The 22180-nt window shown below is 40.8% G+C and overlaps 1 protein-coding gene across 1 annotated transcript; it reads right to left on the bottom strand.

Annotated features, from left to right (window-relative positions):
* Positions 1-4232: 4232 nt before the first annotated feature.
* LOC106885954 (interferon alpha-inducible protein 27-like protein 2B) lies at positions 4233-8350 on the bottom strand. Its single transcript, XM_014938476.1, has 3 exons — positions 8168-8350; positions 5283-5429; positions 4233-4409 (listed from the first exon to the last, which is right to left on the bottom strand). The coding sequence occupies exons 1-3, from the start codon at positions 8313-8315 to the stop codon at positions 4381-4383; spliced, it is 324 nt and encodes a 107-aa protein (XP_014793962.1). The 5' UTR covers positions 8316-8350; the 3' UTR covers positions 4233-4380.
* Between the last annotated feature and the right edge of the window lie 13830 nt (positions 8351-22180).

The following is a 22180-nucleotide window of genomic DNA, read 5'->3' as shown; positions in this document are numbered from 1 at the left end:
ATTGCTTCAGTGCTATTGCTCTGGTAATCACACACGGCTGCCTCTTTTCCTTTCCATCTCTCTCTCTCTCTCTCTCTGTGTCTATTTGTTGTGGAAAGATTGATTGAGAGACATGAGGGATTTAGATTGCCATATTTGTTGTTATTTGACCTTTTCAATTATATTCTGTTAAAAATGTAAATACTTCATTTGTAGTAATGTACATATGAATTTGCTTAAGTGGTCTGTGGGTAAGGCTTTCAGGAGGAAGCATTTACCTTTGTTCTCCTGTAGACCTATTAGAGCTGACTCAGTTAAGTGAATTCAAATGCAGCTAAGGATGCTCCCTGCTTCAGTAAAGCTGTCTAGGCTAGTTCTCAACACAAGATCCAAAGATGGGAAAAAATAATCCAAACTAGTAGTGCCAGAATCACGTAAGTGCTGAACAGTGAAAGGGTATGTGATTAAGGATCCTTGCTTTTGTTTGGATTGGATTTCCTTCTTTCAGGCATAAATATCTTTTGTCAGCTCTTACTAATGGTAATGATTTGTTTTTTTTTTTAACAAGACAAAAACACTTGAGGTCAAGAAATGCCAGCGTTAAGGTTGAAACTCAATTTTAAATCTTCCCCCTTTGCAGGTAAATAAGAAACGAGGTCTTTAATTGTCATGGAATGGTCAGACATTGTTCCTCAGACGATACAGCTTCAGTTTACAAGACTGTTTGTCTGATGAGTTATGTACGTGCTTGACTTTTTCTACTATTTCTTGTCATTTTTACATTAGTTTCATTGCTACAACTTACTTCAGCATCATTGTAGCTAAAGCAGGTGTTTGGATATCTGCTTGTGGGCATCTCAGTCCCTGCTGCTCTCTGGCAGGTACCTTGGCACTTACACATGGGGGAATCTTGGCGTGGGAAACAGCCAGGACAGAACTCCTTGCCCTACCTCCTGCCAGTGCAAAGGGTATAGAAGGGAATACAGATCTGTTGGCAGATCACAGCCGCAGGCTACTGCATTAGGCCTTGAGAGGGAAGTGTAGGATGACTCGATTAGAGCCATGTACTGACCAGACCTGTCAGTAGTCAGTTAGTCCAGACCTGAAGACTGGAGAACTGCCAATTCCATCTTTGCACATACACACCATGGCTACACCAAATACCCAGAGATACAATGCTTTTCTTTTTATTATGCTGAATGGACAAGGCTGCAAAAGCAGAATCACTGGTGATGTGTAAAATTCAATAAAGGCAGGATGCAGCTCTCCTTTACCTTTTACTTGCTCACATCGTTTAATCTGTAGTAAATAGACATAAAATGCTACTCAGTCAAAATCACATTGCCTTACACTGACCTAATGCTCCCTCCCTCCTGTGTAAAGAGATGGCAGAGCTGTGATGAAGCAGCCGCAAGCGAGGAACGCTAAGTGCTTTAGAAAAATGTAGTTGTGCTCTTGGGCAGGTAGCCAGCTTTCTCTACCTCTACCCCAGCAGCTGCTTGACAAAGCTGCCACAGCCTTTTTTAGAGGTGACGTGTGGTCAGGAGGTCAGAGCCTGAGCCAGCAAAGTGCTCCAACACGGCTCTCACAGAGGGTGAGCCAAGGTGGGAGAGGAAAATCGCAGCACCCTGCTGATGTCCTGCAGCAGTTGTGAGGCTGCTGCTGTGTAACAGACCGAGGATGACTATGGAACAGGTTTGAAAGTGAGAAGGAAAGGAGATTGCTTAACTGGAGGCTGGTTTTGTGGAGACAGGGGGAAGCCCGGCCTGTTATAAGCAGGGACAAGCAGAATAGAAGAACCAGAAAAAAACTTTGTCAGAGTAAAACCATCAGCCTCCCTTTCCCTCTTCAGGGGTCAATGACACCGGTTTCCAGGTCCTATTGTTTGTGTCCAGCCAAAGCTTTTGCCTTGTGCTTAATGGTGGCTGGAGTATGTGTGAAAGTCACTGTTGCAGAGAGGTGGCTGAGATCTGGAGAGATGCCAGAGGAGACTAGAGACAGGCTTGGAGAAAGGCTGAAAATTACGTCTAAAATACAATTTCAGACAGCTTGCCCCACTTTTCTCAGTCAGATTTGCAGGCTGATTGCTATCTGTGAGTCCTGAATACCTCATTTTTCTTCTCCATAACAGCTTAATTTTAATTTTTTCATTTCACCTGGGACAGGGTGTTCTTCATTCCTTTATGTCTTTATTTGTTACAGAATACAACAGTAATTTTACAATTAGATATTTATGGCAGTAGATAGCCAGCATGCAGGTAATGAGCGGGGAAGCTTTCACATGCATGCAAGGGTGTAGACTACCATTCAAGTCAAGTTAAAAGGTGTCTGACCTTAAAAAGATCCCAAAACGTGTGATTATGTTGCTGTATTTCCTTTGCATTGAACAAAACAGTTCTGGATCCTTAACTATGAAAGCTAACATATCAGTATAAGCTACTGCTATTGTGCGAAGACATCTCTAAATCTGTAATTGTACAGAAAGCATGGGGAGAGAGAAAACATCCCTTCCTGTTGATGTGACAGTGCGTGATCTGCAAATGACGTGTCTGTTCTCAGCAGTGGTGCTGGGAGGCACTGAGCACTGCAAAGCATGTTTCTGGTCCCATTTTGGCCACTTTTAGGCCTAGGTGCCAGTTCAGGAAAGCATATTTATGGGTGAATCTCTAAAGTGGAAAGCTTTAAAATACATTGTTATTAAGTATATGGTTGAGGATCCATCGGAGTAAGTGCAACTTTGCGATAAGGAAAATTCTATTTCAACATATGGAAAAAAATCTCAGCTGTGAGAGTGGTGCAACTTTTGAGCAGGTTTCCCAGAGAAGCTGTGACATCTCCCTCCTTAAAGATTTTCAAAACGTGATTGGACAAAGCCCTGAGCAAGCAAGTCTAACATTAAGGTTAACTCTGCTTCAAGCAGGAGGTTGGACTGCCCTTATTCTCCTCACACCAAGGTCTCTGAAACCAAATCTTTCTATGATTTTATGACTTCAAATCCTGGTTACATTTTAACATTTGCCCAAGATAGTGCCGTGCTAGGAGAGCAGCTCCATCCCATGAAATGGTGACTGATTTTCAATTGCTTTTTAATACTTCGCATAGCACAGCAAGTGAAGATACCTTTTTTACCCTCTTTTTCACCTCTCTTGCATGCTATCACTCCTCCCCTCATCATATAATTCAGTTTAACTTTGCTGCAACTGGAGAAAAACGCTGGCTTCTCATGTCCATTAGGGAAGGCACCTAGGCAGGAGGGAGAAGACTGTATCTGAGAGCATGAGGTGCACGGGCACAAACACGTCTCCCAGCCATGAAGAGATGCAGCTGAGATGAGCTGGGTGACAGAAGCTGTTGGAGAAAATTGCTGACTGCAGCACCACAAACCCAGCACCTCTTAATTTCTGGCCTGAGGGTATGAGATTCTCTCCCTTCATTTTGGGGTGAGGAGAGGGAAAGAGAAGCTGCACTGTGAAGCTTTATTACAAACACAGAGGGTGGGAAGTGATGAGGGAGAATGAGGAGCCAGGAAGACAGGAAGAAGATGGGAGTGTAGGTGAGTATGTATGTGGGAATCTGTATAGGGGATGGAAAATGTTATATGTATTTGGGGAAATGTCATTGTATGAGTACATATCAAGGGAAGGAGTCAGGTGTGTGGGGAATGGCAAGAGTCCCCTTTAGTGAGACCTATACCAGAGAACATGGGCTCTCTTCCTTATCTGTTCTCAGGTATCATAAGATGTTTACAGATAGTTTTGTTCCAATTGTGACAAAGCTGCCACCTCTCAATAAAAAAAACAGGGACTTGAAATTAAATTAATGTGAAAAGAAGGTAGAGGGATACAAATATACAGTTGTGTCTCTGAGGTATGAGATTTCTTGGGACCCATTCTCATTTGCTTCTGTGTATTTTTAATTAATGAGAATTTAATTTGATAGCCCATTAGAAGCACATCCAAAGGGATCTGCTGGATGCCCCTTATAATGTGTTTCTATGCTTCTCTCTCACAACAGGGTTTTTGCACTGTAATCACTTTTTGTAAAAGAAACAAAGCAAGCTACCTGTAATTGGAGAGTCTAGTGTTGCTACACCCAGGATATTTGTAAGGCACCCCTGCAGTCCAAAGGACCTTAGCTTCCATTTATCAGCTTGCATTTCCATGTGCCTGTGCTTCAGAAAATGCTTAACTGTGGAAGAAACTGCCCCATATCCCCATCCCCAGTAATTTCACACAAGAATCCAACATCTTAATGTAAACTTTATTTGTGCATGTGAAAAAGACTTTGCCTTTTATGTCAGTGACAGTGAGAACAAAGAAGGGGAGAAGCTGTCAAACTTCTGTATTGGTAAAGGATGAACTGGTTGCAGAGCTTATTTCCGGACTGATGTTATTCTTCACTTCAGCGCCTTCCTCCTTTACCACCCATAGCTAAGGATAAATACAAAAACACTTGTGAGAACAACTTAAAGCAAAGTTGCAGTGCAGGGAAACATGCAGAATATCTGAGTATTGTTTACAAATGTTCCCAGGTCAGGGACCAAAGATCTATGTTACACTTTGAAAGACCCTTTTTGAAAGTAGAGAACTTGAATCCTGTCTCCAGTTCTCTACCATATACCAATAGTACCATGATGAGCTTCCTTACTGATGCATTAAGGTATAGACCAGGCTTCTTTATACTTTGGTTTGATTTATCTAGGTGTGGGCCACATCAACTTGGCAGTTAATGAGGAAAACTTGTGTTCTTTGCTTTGAGCTGGTAAGTATAGGTAAATCCCTCTGCTTTTGACCCAGTGAATTTCCTTTAAAAGGAAAGAAAGCTAAGCTGTTCTAAAAGGCCACAAAAAGTAGACTTATGATTCCTGTCTGTCAGCTTGATAACTCCACTCTCATGTTTCACTGTTTCCTCCCACTTCATCTGTTTCATATGTTCAAATGTGAAGCTCTTGGTTTGTTCCTGAATTTGTGTTTGAAAAAAAAATTAAATTAACTTCGACTGCAGTGCTGATGCAAGTATAACCTAAACTTCCACTGGCCTTTTTTCTGTCAGTATATGTTTCAGATTTCTGTGTCTGCTACCCACCTCTATCTTTGTAACTTTATGGCTCAGTTATTTCCACTAACAGCCTAGTTTTAGCTTCCCAAAAAGTATAAAGCAAGAAACAGGAGAAATGTTGCTTCAAGTACAATGCAGCCACTTTTCTTTATGTCCCTTCATCAAACGTGTACTTGAGCTGAAATACTGCTGACTTCTCGGAAGTCATTTGTTATTTAATCGTTATTAGGAGGACTTTCACTTACAGATGGACTGGACAGTGGAAGTTGTACCACCCCTGGGAGTTCCACCTCCGTGGGCTGTGGCCTCCCTGGACATCATCTGGGAGGCCGTGGATCCACTGGAGATCCCGCTGCAGGTAAAACCTGTTGAATGGGTTGAGCCTCTGGCACCTACAACAGTTACAAAGGAAATGTTACTGGCTGGAAGGAACCTTACAGGATAATTATAAACTACTATGTTTTTAAAAAAGCTAAGGCTAGCAAATGTATCAAAAGACAATGAGACTGCCGATTATTTGACTTCTTCCATCAATATACTGCTTTTTAGCTGCCACCTTGGGGAAAGGATATTTGCAGTGTTTTGTGGATGTTCCCAGAACACAAAGAAAATCTACAACTCTTGCGCAGACTATTTTTGATATATTTGAATCTCCAAAGCAGTCTCAGCACAGCTTGTCTCTGCTAAAATCACAGTTTTCTGAGGAGCTGGCTGAGGACTGTGGAACAAAGCCCTACAGGAACTAAGGATTGTTGCACAATCTCTGTCACCACTTACTGTTGCAGGTGACAGATATGTTCTTTCACTTCACTTTCCATAGTATAGACCTATGCATAATAGATACCTGTAGAATTCAAACACAGCAAGCTGTGCTAGCCAGTGGCCAATTTATATGTATGTCTCCATCTCATTACAAGTAAGCCTCAAGCAAAGTATTCCACTGCAAACTCTTCTTCTCCTGGGGGAGGAGTAAAGCACTAGCTATGACAAATGTTAGTGATAATGCTTAAAGCATTCCTGGAGGATGCTCAAATATTTTGGTGATGAGCTTGTTATAACATCTTCTGTAAAGTGACACTGAACAATACTCATGCCCTGCTGCAGAATCAGCCGCTCCTTCGAGCGTGTTTGTTCTGGGGGGAGGAAGGGTTACAGTCTGAATGAAAAGGTTAAGAAGATGTGTTTGAAGAGTGAGAGATTTCAGTGAGCACCTGCGGAAATGAAATCAGGCCCTTTTAGCTCTCAATCAGGCAAAGAATGTGTGGCAAGCTCCCCTGCTGCAGGGAGCCAAAGCTCACACCTGCCTTGGCAATGTTACAGAGACAGCATTTTTCACATGGATAAAAGCTCTTTTAGAGTATGTCCTGTAGGCATGGCAAAGGTTTCCTTAACTCATGCAGATTTCTCTTCACCAAAATAGTGGTTTTCATAAAAGTCCATAGTTGATATAGACATTGCAAGAATAAAGCTAGGTGGTGTTAAATGTTTACTTTGCTTCATGCTCTCTATCGGGCATCACCACTGAAGAGTTTGCCACTGGTTATGGGTGTGCTGAGTACTGCTGTACAACCCATATCTGTAGCAGGAGGCAAGACTGTTCAGCTGACTCTGCTCTGGTGTATGATTAGGTTAAGAAACTGGCATCTCCCGTGTACCAGGGTTTCTGCTGCTAGTGCAGCACAGTGCCTGAGAGAAGCTCTTCCTGCTCTTCACATTCTTGGTCCTCTGCCTCTCCTGACTCCCTCATATTCTGTCCCTTTGCTGCTACCATCCCTTAAGCTCTTTGCTACTGAATATTCAATAAGCACCGTATTCAGTAACCTAAACTCACCAATCGAATCATACAGAGTAAAAATCAAAAAATGCCTCACAGGAGTCACATGCGGTATCTCTCCAAATGACCCTTATGTCACTTATTCCTTCACTGTCTAGAGCATCTCATGCTATGAACAATATTGGTAGCAATCTAAATCATATCTTAAAAAAAACCCAAAACACAAAAACCAACCAAACAAAAAACTCCCCAAACTTACTTCCTCTCAATCAAGCTTATTGCACTTTTTACTATTAAAAGATGCCCCAAATCTGGACCCCGGCCAGATCACCTGACCAACTACCCATTTTAGGGCTGGAAGAGTCAGGTTCAGCTCCGTCCTTCAGTAGACTTCCAGCTGCTTACTACAAAAGGAGTAGACAAGCGGTTGACCTATATGACAGAGAACCCCACCTATAACAAGTCTACTGCTTAGCCCACTCCTGACACATGGGAGATGTGGGTCCAAGACCCCTAAGGCAGAAAGGGTTTTGAAGCATTTATCTGCAGTGAGCGAGCCAGCTACTGCGCTGCCAGGTAAAGCAGGATTACATGGAGTTCTTCCGTGGAGTTATGCCTGTTTAGAGGGTGCCTGCTGAATCAGGTCACACAGGCAGGACTGGCAGTGAGAACACCTTGTGCATGAATCCCATGGGATCTGGGGTCAAGCAAGTGCCAAGCTGCTTAGAGTCGTCAGGTCAGGGATTGCCATGTTCATGCAACAGAAAAGCAAGCACCTGCAGGGTTAGCTCATGTGAAAGCCAGCTAGGCCTAATTTTGGTACTTAGATACATGCTGTCAAGGATGTGTATAGATTCCCTTTGTGAATTTGGCTCTTGGAACTGCAGCTAATTTCCCTCTGCTGTAGAGTTTGCATAAGTTTTTACGGGTTCTTCCTGTATGGATGTGTGTGCGTAAAGAGCAAGGGGAATTTTATAATTTATATGAAATGTAGGTACACGGATCATGTTCTTGCATAAGTGTATCGTTGCTTATTGCTACCATGACTTTCCATATTATTGATGATTCCTAGCAGAATGGAGAGATAGCACAAACTTCAAATAAACACTGTCCTGAATCTCATGAATACCACATATGTATGTGCACATTCATGCATTTCTGCCTACACAGAAAACACCCTTAATAGCATCCCACCCATAACATGCAGTTAAATGTAGGAATCATTTGTCTTCTGGGCTATACATTCCTGTAAGACAGAAGAGATTACTTGGCAAGCTTATTTTCAAGGGGAAAAAAACAATTGTTCAGCCCTATGCACTGAACCACAAAACCACAACCACACAAAATTGCTCATACCCAATTCTTGGAGAGTAGAGGTAGGGCCTCCAGAACGCACACCTCCCCCAGATGCTTTTGCTTCCTGGGACATCATCGATGAGCCAAGCGATCCTGCCGTGATCCCGGAGGGAGTGAAGCCAGCGTTGCGGACGTTTTGGTCAGACATTTCTGTCCCTGATGGTGTGGAATCCACTGAAGCATTGTGAGGCTCAGCCAGTATTTTTATACACTGTCCAGCTAACAGCAAGGAAATGAAACTGCTCCCATGGTCAGAAAGAAATGAAACAAAAATTTATCCTCATCTGGGAAATGAAACTGAACTTTTGAACATGCCTTTTGTTTGCTCTTGTCAGGGTGAAGTTTAGGCAAACCAACTAATTTCCACTTATGATATGTTAAACAAATTAGTGGTGTATGAATCATTGATTAGCAACTGATATGGCTGAGAACCTTGCTTCTTCATTCTTTTGCATTGCACTCTATTGTACTGAATTGCACCTGTAGAAGACAGACCCTTCTTTTAAGAATTAATACAACTTTGAGTAAAGACAATAGACAAAAAGGCAGGAAATTGGTGGTGATGGGGGAACTGCAACTCAAGTTGGTTATAGCACCCCGGGTTCAGCTGTGGTACAGCTACCCCCCAAAAAAACAGTTTACAGAGAGCTGGAAATTAGAACACAGTAACAACCGATGGTTGAAATTAATTTCCTTATGGAAGGAATTGTTAGGGGACCTTGCACCATACAAGCAGATTGGCACAGATGTTTTGTTCTTCCTCATGCAAATCCTGCTAAAGCAGAGCCTCCATCTTTAATGAACACGCTTTCGCAAATGGCACACACTCCTTTATCCCAGTTTTTCTTAGCCAGTGGTTTAAATAAAACTGTTTAAAAATCCATGGGCCTCCTCTCTTAGGTAAAGAGGAATATCTGATTATGTCACATTACTACAGGATGGCTTTCAAAGTGGAAATATACAGAATACAAATACAGCATTTTCATCCTTGTATAATATCTATATCTTGTACCTGATGGGTTGTAGAACAAAGGATACAAAGTCCGTTCCTCTCTTCTTATATTTATCTGAGCAGTGGGATCTCTGGCCCAGGTACCCCTGAGTAGTGCTGCTCTTTTAACTCTTTTCTTTCATTCAATTTTTCTTTATTTCATATATACTAGCTATTTTTAATTCTAATGTTTGTTACTTTTATTTTCTACTCTGCTTGCATTAGGGCTTCTGTAATTATGATGCATCTTTATGCCCATAATTTGTCTCATTTATAATTTTGAATTACTTACTGTTATAAAATATCTGAAGTAGTAGCTTAAATGTAAGTAAAATTCTACATAAGAGAAGGACAATTAATGCTATAGGCCTTCTTCAAAGTGACAATAAAAGCAAAAATGTCACTTTCTTTGTACATATTGCTACAGATCCTTCCTTCTGTTACTTCAAAACTGCTAAAATCCTTTGGTGTTTTGTTGATATAATTTTTTTAATATTCCAAACAGCCCATCAGGAAATTACGATAAAGTCTGGCAGAGCCATGTGGAATGAAAGCTTCACAAAGTTGCAGAGACTCTGTATGTCATGGCCTTTTATCCAATCCTAAAACACATCATAATGGATACACACAAAGTTGTTTAACTAAAAATAGTTGAAATTAGATAAAATAAAAGTTTTTATAACAAGCAAAGTGCCTCAAGGCAATTCATGATTAGCAGAAACATCAGTCAATAAGCAGAGAAAGGAGAAATTAATAGTAGTCTCATGAAAACAAGGTGAAGAAACTCAATGTAATAAGGCGAAGGAAGACACCAAAGGGATTCAAGGGAAGCCTCTGTTTATAAGTGTGCCATGGGCCTAGTCAGCAAGGAGGTGGATCTAAAATCTGCTATGTGGTTGCAGTGAGTTGGATGAGGATCATGTGAGTAGGCACAGATGACACGGTGCTAAACACAGCTGGGCTCTGCCAACCTTCATGCTCTTGTTACTGTAGTGGCACGGCAAATGTAGGTTATGAAGAAGTTCTGACCTAGAAGGAGTTTGCTTTCACTTGTTTTCAGGTTCTTATGAGAACATGGGACAATCTCTTGTATGAAAATGAAAGAAAACAAGGTCAATCTCTTGTACCTGTGTCAGGGCTGAGTCTGGTATTAGGTCTTAACAGCCCTGGCCAGCCTCCCCTGGGCCTTCAGCTCCTGCCTGAGTGATGTTGCCTGCAGCTCCATCACAGCCATACCTCATTGATCCAGACTGAGCTGCAGCCTGTTGACTTTGGACCTGCCTGGTTGGCAAGGATACACTTGCGCAGCAATCACCGGACTTCGACTGGTTACCATCACCAGACCTGAAACTGATTCGTTGACTCATGTGTCTGACTTAACCTTGGACTTTCCTCATCACGACAAACTCGCCTGATGGTTTGGACTCTTGGTTCAACCTTCTTATCATCTCTGGGCCTGCGGTGCTCTCCTTGCTTGGTGTGGTGGGACAGGATCTCACTGTGCCCTGGCAACATTTGACATGTCTAACATCACAGCCTCCAGGTTCAAAATGCCCAGTGTCACTGCTAAAGTGGGACTGGGAACAAGAACTCAGTCCCTGAGCACACAGCTTCCCAAGGTCCCTTCCCTCTACAGATTCATCCACAAAGAAGTGCTTCTCCTCTCACCTGCCAGCTTTGTGCGAGACATTTTCCTAAATGGTGTCCTATCTCTTTTTGCCTTTTTAAACTGGTATTTCTGGTTAGAAATTGTAACTTCCAGGATCTTATGCAAATGTAGTTAATGTCCAGCAGGGAGCCTGGCACAGAAGCACTAAAGCAGTTCTTTCTGGACTGTTTGCCAAAAATCCAATCAGTGGTAATTTAAGAACCAAAATGGTGCCACTTCCAGTTAAAGTATGGAAGGAAAGAGAAAATAACTCATTTGTATCACCAAGACTGACATTATAACAGTAAATTGGATCTGGGAGAATATTTGAGTAATATCCCTGCTCCAGAAGCTGAAAATCTGAGGAGAGGAGATGACCTGAAAAACATCCAGTGGCACTCTAAGCCTCAGAGAACAGAGAGTCAGAGCCATGAATACCAAGAGTACAACTGCCTTTATTTTTGGTGTCACTACAATTTCAGTAGCCTTAGGGGCTGTAGCATTTGTACATACAGCTAACATAGTTTGATGTTTAACTCTCTGAGTTTCAGGCTGGAATGAAATCCTTCAGTGTCAGAAACTGTGCAGACTGTGTGCGCTTTGAAAGAAATTGGGAAACCAGAAGCTTGATTGGAAATACTCTGAAAATTTGAGCTGTGGACATCCTTCCCTTCTTCAATTAAAAAAGAAAAAAAAGAAAATGAAAAAAAGAAGAAAAAAGTGTGCTAAGCTGAGAAAACCAGACAAACCAATAAAAGCAGATGTATGCATGCAATTCTTCTATATTTTGCTTAGGAATGACCTTACTCACTTGTGTCTTTGGATATAAACTGCTGTGTCTCTTCAGCACATTTTCCTTGAAGTCCTCACTAGTGCGCCACTTAGAGATATTTTCATCATAGTGAAGCTGGGCAGCTGATCACAGACATTAATCTCTGCGTAGCCTGCTTTTGGTAGTCACCTTTTTCATTCCAATAACATGTTCATTGAAGTCACTTTTTCATAAATATTTTCCCAGAAACCTCTGTTTCAAAAGAGATTATTCAAACAGCTTTTAAACAATTACTCTTTTGAAGGGTCTAATTGAAGGAAATAAACCTGCAGAGAATCTGACTGAACCAAAGATCTTCAGCATCCAAGATTATCTATCTGTCACCCTGTGACCTATTTCCTTCACACTACTTTTTAATTTTTGTAGCAATTATAGTGTATATGGATAATACCTATTAGCATATTTATGGTCATTGCTTCATATTTATTGTCTGCACAACTCATTAATCTTCATCTAGTGTGCGAGGCTGACAGCTCAATCTATTTTGCAATCTCTGGGCAGCAGCCATATCCAAAAAGCTTTTGTTTCCCTGTAAATAAACTGTGTTCAAGACCAGAGGACAATGGTACATCATGCAGTGATTGACACAAGCCATGGCTGCTAATCAAAAGTAGATTTTATTACCAGCTGAGTCAAGTGCATTATGGGGCCATTGTTCTAGTGCTGTCAGGGCAAGAGCATACGTAGTCAGTCACCTTCTCAAGATGGGTTGATTGTTCTCCAAGATTAGACAGAGTTGCCTTATTATCCATCCCAGACAACAAGGCATCTCACCCAAACAGACGCCTTTACAGAAACTGCCTGTACATTGAATTGATTTGAATTGCTAATGCATAATCTGTCCAGCACAGATGTGCAATGAATATTTGGATGTTGTTTTGCATGTCAGTTGAGAAGGCTGAATGATGAGGTGATGATCATTCAGTGATGGGTACTGGACATTTGCCAACAATTGAGTTTGAGCACTTTCCCTGACAGTAATCAGATCAGCTTCCAAAACGTCTTTTCTTCAATTCACTGACAATTTATGTTAGAAGATAATGCAACTCTCTCACAGTTAACACAGTTGGCAGTAATTTGCATTTTTTTCATATAATTAAATTTTTCATTTCACCAAGAAGAAATACATACAAGCCACATAGAACTGATACACATTCTAGGACCCTTCCAAAGTAACTCCACTCAAATAAGAGGCCATCTAGATAAGTCAAAAACATTAAAACTCTTCACAATGCAGGTGGCACTAGTTTTAATAGTTATAAAGTTACATTTGCTGTGAAAAATTAGGAACCTTGTTATCAAGCTGTATTACATAAGCCCTTCAAAAAAATCAATTAATGTAATAAGCCCTTAATATATGACCATGGTCATGCTTAGAAAAGGTCAGCAAACACAAGGTTCTGATTTAAAATTTTTCAGTCTCTGTCAGGATTAACTTAGTACAGAATAGAAACAGAAATTAACTCCACAAGACTGATATTATGACATCAAGGAACTGATATGAGCTCACATAGTGACATCCCATGATTCATGTGAATGTAAAAGAGGTCGTTATGTAGTCATAATCATAGAATCATACAAAAATTTAGGTTGGAAGGAAGCTCTGGAGATCATCCAGCCCAGTCAGGGACTCACCCTGTTACGTGCTCAGACACTTACTTGGTTCAGTTCTGAGTATCTCCAAGGATGGAGATTCCACATCTTCTCTGGGCAACTTGCTCTTGTATTTGACCATCCTTGTAGGGATTGTTTTCCCTGTATTTCTCATCAGAATTTTACAACTTGTGTCTGTTGTTCTTTTTCTGTGCTCCTCTGAGGAGATTCTCCATCTTATTTATATCCCTCATTATTTCAGAACTAAAAAGCACAGTTAAAATCCTACATTTAGGACATATAACAAAACAAGTTCCCTCAGAAATAAATAATAATGCTTCTCAGGAACTTCTAGAGTTCTTTTTAGAATATACATTAACTAAAACAGCTCTCTTATCTGTCTTCCTAAGGTAAAGATGAGTAGTCATGAGTGTGTGGCAGAGGGAAGAATCATATTAAACAAAACCTTTAATTTGTTGGTCTTCCCACCAGTGAAATTTACTATGGCTAGGGAAAGAGTGGGAAGTGATTGAGCTAGAAGTTTTACTATCAAGTCAGAAAGGAGTTTACGGGTAAGCCTGATTTTTCCATGTGTCAGGGTTAGGCGAAGTGGCTCTTATTTGGATTTTTATTATCATTTTCATCTGTCAAAAGCAAGACATTACTATCTCTGCATTACAGAAGAAACAAATCACACAGTTGCATTGGTGGATTCTGAGGGGAAAAAGTTTCCCAATTTTGCATGCTTTAATTTTGTGTGCTATTAAAAAGAGAACTATCTCTGTGAGAATGTGTAATACCTGTACACACTGTATACTCACAATATCAGTTGAAATTCCATGGATTTTCCAGCTAGAAATCCAGAAATGAAGCCTTTGAGTAAGTGGCCTGAGAAGACTAAGTTTAGATCTCAAATCATGTTAGATGGCAAAGGCTTACCAGATGCCCACTTCCCACACCTGAACTCTAGCCTGTAATCTTCAGATCTCCTCCAGCTGGATCCAATCACACTCTGGCACTTCTGCTTTTGACCTTAATATTATGTTTGTGAGCACAGTCAGTCTTGATGTTGCAGTTTATGCCAGCACTTTGCTCTATAATCCAAACATATCAGATGAGGCCCTGCTCAAAACAGACTCTGCAACAGAGGGAGCAGTCCTGCCTTGAATGCAGTATCTCAGGCTCTGAAGACTCACCCAGATCAGGACTCAGCCCTTTGAGAGCAGCACCATAGGAACTGGGACTAGAAGAACTACTCAGCCATGGAGTCATATTCCCATTTGTTCTCTGCCTCCAAAGAAGTCTTCATTATTGTCTTGGGCTTCCCCACTGATCCTTTCATTTCCCATCCTGAGCTATCACATGATTTTGAGGCACTGAAATGGAATCCTGGGAATCATTCTCAAGGCTGTTAGTTTCTGCTGCAAGGAGAGTGGTACTTGAAAGATGTCATGGAATAGCTGGAGCTTAGTGCTTTTAGTGAACTAATTTTTTATCCAAAGACATTTAACACAAGCCATTATTCCTGCACTAAAGGATCCTTTCCTTAGGGCTAAAAGTCTTATTTTCCAAAGCATGGAAAGTTACTTTAGCTGACAAATAAATGTCAGTGACATGGTCTTCTATTTTTCAAACCTGAAGGTGGAGGTAAAGATACATAAGAATTGTCCCCTTATGTATTATTCTGTTAAAGAAACACATAGGTAAGTGGTAAAACTGTGTCACCTGCTGAGTAAAAGTTGGGTTGTCAGCTCTCTTCCTCATCTCCCATACTGCACCTTCTGCATCCAAGGAGTGCATTCTAATCCCCTGTGTCTGTGGTCAGCATTGCAGAGTCCAAGGGACTGAAATGAAGTTGTGTTTTCAGAAATGAAAGGACAAGTCTTGTCAAAAGATGAAAACTGAGCACATAGAGCATAAAACATACGGACGTCTCCTTGCCTGCCAGTTGAAGGTAGTATTATTTTCCTATTCCCAGGAGATTTGTGAGGCCACAAAAATTGCGCTACTGAGGCATTATGGTAATAAGCACAGTATAAATATTTAAGGTAGATAAAGAGGTTTCAAATGCTAATACAAGTGAGTATCTATGAAAGCATTAAGTGCTAGAAGTGCTTTTGTGGGTGCTTTGAAAAGCAATTAATGACAAAGTGGTCAATCTGTTACATGGGCAAGGGGTCTGAACACAGATGTCCTGATTTACTTCTCAGCTTCAGCTGCAAGATGTGTGGATAGGTTTCAGGCCATGCTTATAAAGGACCAAGAGATTTCCTTGGAAGAACAGTAAGAGTGGCTGGTTCTTTTAGACTCTTCTAGGTCCTTACAGCCTGTTTTAGTGAGGAAAAGCCTTTTATGTTCCTTGGTAACTTTTGCATCTGAAGAATATTTGGATTTGGCATTAGTCTTTTCTGTTTTGAGAATGCAGGCTACATGTTTATATGACTTACACCGTTATGCTGGAGACTGAGTGCCATCTGATTGAAGCTGGTGAGTCTGTTTACTGTCATTGTTAAAAATGAATATAACACAGCATCTGAGATATTCTATGATTCTATATATTCTATGATTCTATATTGTAAAAGGTAGACAATTATAGCAACATGAATAAGGATGAAGTACAGTGAGAAAAGCACACGGTGAAAGCCCTCCTTGGAAAGATCAGGGAGCATGTCCTCCTGGCATCTGTACCTAAGCATGTGAAGGACAAGAAAGCAACCAGCAATACTCAACATGGATTTCCCATGGGCATGTTGTCCATGGCCAACCTGACTGTCCTATGTGTCAAAATTCCCGGTAACTCAAGTGCTGTAGAAGCTTTCTTAACAGAAAGGAAAAAAACCAAAAATCTCAAAAAAAGCTGTTTGTAAAGAAGTTTGCAACTGTAAACAAAAGAAACAACTTCCTCATCTCTACAGTATTTAGGGAAACATGTCTATCTATGAAGGCTGGACATGAATAGATGCCTTGAAGTTATAGTGCCTTCAGCAATTAGGTAACTTTCCTCAGAACAGAGGTGCCTCTAAGCTTCTGAACATCACCCATTTATGACAACATAATGCAAGCCTTATGAAAAGGTTCTTCAAGCAGATCTAAATCCTTGTGGCTAGTTCTTAAATGGGAAAGAAAGTGCTTCCCTCTTTATAATGCTAAAGCTTCTGGGTAAGACACAGTGCAAGACTTAAATTAAATGTCAAATCATGAGGTTCTAACAATAAATAATGGAGAGACTTCTGTTGCCTTTGGTGGCTGCAGATAAGCCACTGGATAAACTATTTACTGCAGGTAGGTTGAGCAGTCCTAGATGGATCATTCTGTCCTAGACGGATCATCTATGTGTTTTGTTACCTGGATGAGTGAGCCGACTGGTGTGAGCTTGTGCTGCCTGGATCTCAGGGCCTTTATGGTCCCAGGCCCTGTCTGTGCTATATAGTGGGGAACGTACCAAAGCTTCAAGAGAAATCCTCTCTCATCTCCTGCTCTTATGCAATATAAGCCCATCTAGTGTCCTAGCCATCCCTACTCGCCTGAATAATGTGCAAGCTGTGGTGGTGGCAGCATGCTCTGCAGGTGGATGTGGTCTTTGCAGGATGTCTAGTAGGATCCATGATTCAGCAGGACATTAGCAGACAGAGAGGGGATATGAGGTGACTTAGAGACAGTGATGTGATCCATTCACAGTGCCCATTATGTCTTCCTGCAGAAACTGTTATTCTATCCCTTGGGGCTCACTGACACTTTCCAAGTTTGGCTACCTAACTCCCTAGGATGTACAGCCACAGTCAGAGAGTGGTCAAGAGTCTCAGTGAGGCCCTGAACTCCTGCCTGGCAGAATCTAAGACTTATCATCAGCTTGTTGACTGCAAGGACAAGCTAAACGCTAGCAAACCTTACCACATCCTTACATGTGCAATCTATTGTGCTTTTTGTAGTTTCCGCAAAGCCTTGGGGAAACTCTTTCACCAGATACTAAGATAACATAACTATAATTTTTCAGGGTGCTGCTCATATGCAGATGGCACTGGTGTGTGAAAAGGTGTTAATTTGTGGTTTATAGGGCTGTGTACTCCTTTACCGGGGCTCAGATGTTTTCCCTTCTTTGCCACCATGCCTTATTAATTCAGAACTCATTTACTCCAGCCTTACGATGTTCCCTCTTTCCTCCACCATTTCTCCTCCTCTCCAAAAGTCTCCAGGCATGTGTGAGGCAGTGATAAGTTGGAGATTGTTTTTTTCCCTCCATCAGGCCTGCACTGTAGAACATTTCATCAATCCTACAAGCGAAATTTTCCCCTCAGGAAGATATTTGCTGTGTGTTGTAGAGCCCTCCCTTGCCAGGGAGGCTTCCTTTGTACTGTCCCTGATAACTGCATATTGCCCATCTTTCTGTACTGTGGACCTTGGCTTAACTCCTCAAGGGAGTGCTTGCTCTATTCTGGAAAAAATAGGCTGTAGGGCTTGATTAGCTGAAGAGGTCACAATTTCCCACCATGTATGCCTATTACGTGACTGCAACAGAGAAGAAGTCACTGAAAATTTCCCCCTGTTTGCACCTGGACACCATGATCTAGTGATACCTAGATCTATCTGTTTCTTGTTGGTCTGTTCCTTTAAGACACTGCTGTGTGATGAGACATTGGAAAAAAGGAATGAGAGATGTTTTGGCCGGTGAAGAAAATCATTCCTTGGTCTCCTGGTAAACACAAAGGATTGTTTCTTGGGCACCTGCACAGAAACCCCAAACCTGATGGCAGAGCATCCAGTAACTCTTTATTCCCCACAGTCGAGCAATATTTAGAAAGGCGTCCCATTCCAGTGGGAAAGTCCTGAAAAGTTCAGTTTAAATATCAGCAGCTATTCTAAGTGAAAGCGTGAATTGGACATGTTTACAGAGTGCCAAAGAAGCTGCTGAGAGGAGTCAGTGCCATGGGAAAAAGCAGGATAAATGTGTAATAATTTCTGGCTCTTCTTCAGTACAAAGGGATAGGACTTGAAGTCTTATTTATTCAGCAAGATTTTGACACTTGTCAGTTCCTGCCACGACTATGTCACAACTCATGTGAAAGTGAGTTTCATCAGTTTAAATGAGATGTCATCTGAAAGTCTATGGATAACTTTCTGGCTGTAGGCCCACCTCCATCCATTTCTCCTGCTCTTTTCCCTCTGTGGGGCTTGGAATATTCATTGCAATTAGCAAGTGGAGTCTGTTACTGGGAGAACACAAACAGCACAGCAAAGGGGAAAAACTATTTTTATCCTTCCTGTCCCTATCCACCAAGAACAGCACCAAGCACAGTCTAATGGGCAATTTGAACACTTTAGGGAGGTGAGAGTTTCAAATTTGAACTGAGTTACTTTGCTTAGCTTGTAAAGGCCTGGAGTGAGCGTGATGTACTCTGTCATTTTTTCAAGCACCTCAGGAATAAATTGCTTGGCCTTTTCCGCATTAACTCTTAACAACACAGTTTTATGGTGAACTTTGAGCCTGGTATCACTATGGTGGAGGAAACACATAGAGCCCTATGAAAAGGAAACACCTGTCTTCAAACCCAGGAGTCTATTGACATAGGTAGATCCTGCCTGAGTTTCATCTGTTAAATGCTCTTAAAGTTTTTTTTTAACTCACTGAAACTACAGCCTTGGTTATTTGTTCTAATCAGCCTTCTATTACCATTGTAAATGACTTTGCTCTTTGCCTGGGTGAGAGAATCTGATATAAAAGGGTTCTAAAGAAGGAAGACAAAAACTAGAAGAATCCTGCAGGCAAGAGAGAGGAGATTTGAATTAAGTTGTAAAAGGAGTTGATCTTCCTGCCTGTTTATCATCTGTTTAGTCTCTTGAGGAATTTCCATCCAAGCAGCTGCAATATTGCAGTGACTGTGTACTCCTATCTGAGCATCGGGGATCTTTTTTTCCACATTCATACCATGGTCATCAGAAAAAGTCTCACAGATCCCAGTCTGTTGTAGATTTAATCTTTCTTTCACTCTTCTGCACGAGCTTTCACAGGCTCGTAAGAGAATAGCATCTCGGTGCCACATACAATTACATGAAGCATTAATCACAACAGGCAGCAGCTCCTTTCTTCTTTCCCATGGTGACCATGCAGGCCACTCTAGGATGAAACTATCTGAGATGAGGAGAACAGCTTCCTGAGTATTTTGTAATAAGAAGATGCCTCTTGTATCGTAATAATAAAGAGATAAAGAGGTGGAGGAAATGAAACCTGATAAAAGCAAACTAAGTGTATTGCACAGGGAGGAGGGAAAGAGAGCGAGAGAGAGCAAACGCAGGGTATCGATGCCAATATAACCACTGCTTATCACAGCGTGACTCTGGACTTGAGGTGTGGCTGCTCGCAGCACGATACAGCTTGTTTTTAGTGTGTTTCTTCCTCATTTCTCTCTCCTCAGCAAGCACAAAGCACTCACGATGTTGGTCGCACATACAAATGATTTCATGGTTGGCAACCTGAAGTGATGTTATGTCAGGTTCTAGATGAAGATATGAAGGATATAGCTGCATCCTGATGAGTTCGTACGAAGATCTTCCATTAAATATTTTCTTAAATCAGAATATATTTATCTACTTGGAATTTAGGTGAAGAGGCTGTGCCTTCGTCCAGTTCATTAAATAAATCAAATATATGTGCAGACATGTATATAAATTCTGATTCCTATTACTGTGAAGAAAATTACATGTAATTTCTTATATATGGATACTCACTGCTGTTACTCCAAGTTAGTTCTTTGAGAAATGAATGTAGGTAGGGCCTATTTCATGTCTGATTGAGAAAAACGCCTTTTAGGAGACTGGTTCAAGGAGCAAGCCACCTACTCTGGAAAAAAAGCACATTACTTGCTGAAAATCCTGCTTTTGTTGTGATTACCTGTGGAAGTTTTGATATTTCCTGAGTCTCAGTTTGAAGATCCTGGCACAGAGTATTTTATTTCAGGATATTGCAAATCTTTCTAATTCTTTTTATTAGCTGTTTATTTTAATACTTTTTGTGGTTGCTTTGTACTCAGTGGATCTGCTTCTTCAAAGTGGATCTTTCTTCTTTGAAATTTGCTGCTCCTCTGTATGCAGTGGTCTCAGGACTCACTTTCTCTTGACCTTTTATAAAGATTAGCAGAACAATGAATCATTTCTTGGTAACTGTGAGATCCAGAGCATATGAAGCAGTCTCCCTTGCTCAACTTCAGGCTTGGAACCAAATAAAAATCAAGGAATCTTCTACAAATGTAGGTACCAGCTTTATTGCATCTTAGGGGAAGGAATGCTAAAGCTTAATCACTCCTATCAGACTATTTCATGTTTTCTAGTCTTTCTGGACTGATGTCTATTAATCTTTTAAAAATCTGCCTCTACAATCCTTGTTGAGGTGCTTTGTTTGAGATGATCACAGTTGACAGTTTTTCAAATTATGTTTTAGGGAACCTGTTCAACTGCATGAGTCAGAGTTTGTTTTGCCTAATTTTAGTTAAACAGGTATATAATCAAAAATCTCTTGTCAAATATAGAAGTTTGTTAGAACTGCAGGGTTAGACTACCATGTTAGATTAATGGCAAGTGCAGAGAACATTTTAAATTTAATTCTAATTTATATCTGCCTCAGTCTCTAGAAATATAGTCTCCCTAATAACCCCATAACCTCCAATTTCTGGCAACTGAGTTCCCTTTAAGAATATATAGGCAGAAAGTAAACCTATGTGAGTGTTTTTATCAGTGTGGGCACAGCCTCTCTCACTCGAAAGGTTAGATCTTCACAGTGGGTTTGTATATATACAACGTACTTTGAGACTTGAGCGTCCCAGATTATTTATGAACGCAAGCTGGGGAATTTTACCCTGTCACCTGCCATGAAGTTTCATATAGCTTTAGTGATCAAAAATTCATAGATGTTGTTTTGCAATACTATTCACTTTATTCACAGTAAGTCACAGATCAGTAACTTAATTTAAAAATGCCAATTTCTTGTCTTGAATTCATGCTGAAGTGTTAGAAGAACACTTCTATGCAGAAAATGAGATGCTGCTGGAATAGGTGACAAAGCACCCTCTCCTTTATTATTAAAGCAGGCATTAGAACTGGATGACTTAAACATCCCCCTCAGCAGAATTCTCTCAGTGTGTTGTTACTTATGATGATGAATAGTTTTTTCCTGGGACGGGAACAGTTTCAGGAGGGGAGTTGTCTATTTTCATGTCCTTTAAGCACTGGGTATGCTCTTTGGGTGCACTCTTGATCCATTTTTCCATGGTTTGGCATACTTAGGGATAGAGAAGTTCTGCCTAAGAACAGAAGACATCCGAGTGTGAATCAAAGTCAGATTGGGTTTATATTCTGTTTTCAGCAGTCCCTGAAAGCAGATGCTTATATCTAGTATTACTTGTGTGCTAATATAGTTTCTGACTTCTAATGACTTTCTAAGCAATGACTGTACTAGGACCATCACTTTTTAAATCAACCTCTTTACCTAGCCCTTTTTTAAAATCTAGTTTTGTCTTTCAGTGTTGTTTTAGCACTAAGGAAGAGTTCCTACAATGTAACTGTGCTGTGAGGAAAAATACTTTCTGGTTTTGCTTTTAGCCTGCAGTAAGCCTTTAGAACCTGCAGTCTAGTGCTAATGTTAAACCAGCGTCATCATGCAGAGGAGAAAACAACATAATCAAAAGAACAAGAAAAAATATTTTGTATTTTCTTACTTAGTGTTTCTTTTTTTGCTGCTAGGTATCTGCACAAGCACAAGTTTAACACAGAAGTGTGACATTGACTTTGATACATCTAAAGTTAAGGAACAAATTGAAACCTGGGAAGCAGTAGCAAATAATTTCCATTCATACAGTGACATCCAGTGGGTCCCTCCAGAGGCTTTCCTCATATTTTGTTCCCATTCTTCAAGCAGGAGTAAATAGTCCTGTTAGCATCACTTTCAGATCACAATTTCAG

Source organism: Calidris pugnax, unplaced genomic scaffold (assembly GCF_001431845.1).
Source record: "Calidris pugnax isolate Ruff unplaced genomic scaffold, ASM143184v1 scaffold13, whole genome shotgun sequence".
Classification (NCBI taxonomy): domain Eukaryota; kingdom Metazoa; phylum Chordata; class Aves; order Charadriiformes; family Scolopacidae; genus Calidris; species Calidris pugnax.
This window is presented reverse-complemented; position numbering and strand designations above follow the sequence as displayed.

Coding starts and splice junctions, on each gene's coding strand:
- LOC106885954 (XM_014938476.1), bottom strand. CDS start 8,315: ATGTCTGACCAAAACGTCCGCAACGCTGGCTTCACTCCCTCCGGGATC. Junction 5,430..8,167: donor CTCTACTCTCCAAGAATTGG/GTATGAGCAATT, acceptor TAACTGTTGTAG/GTGCCAGAGGCTCAACCCAT. Junction 4,410..5,282: donor TTCCACTGTCCAGTCCATCT/GTAAGTGAAAGT, acceptor ATTTATCCTTAG/CTATGGGTGGTAAAGGAGGA.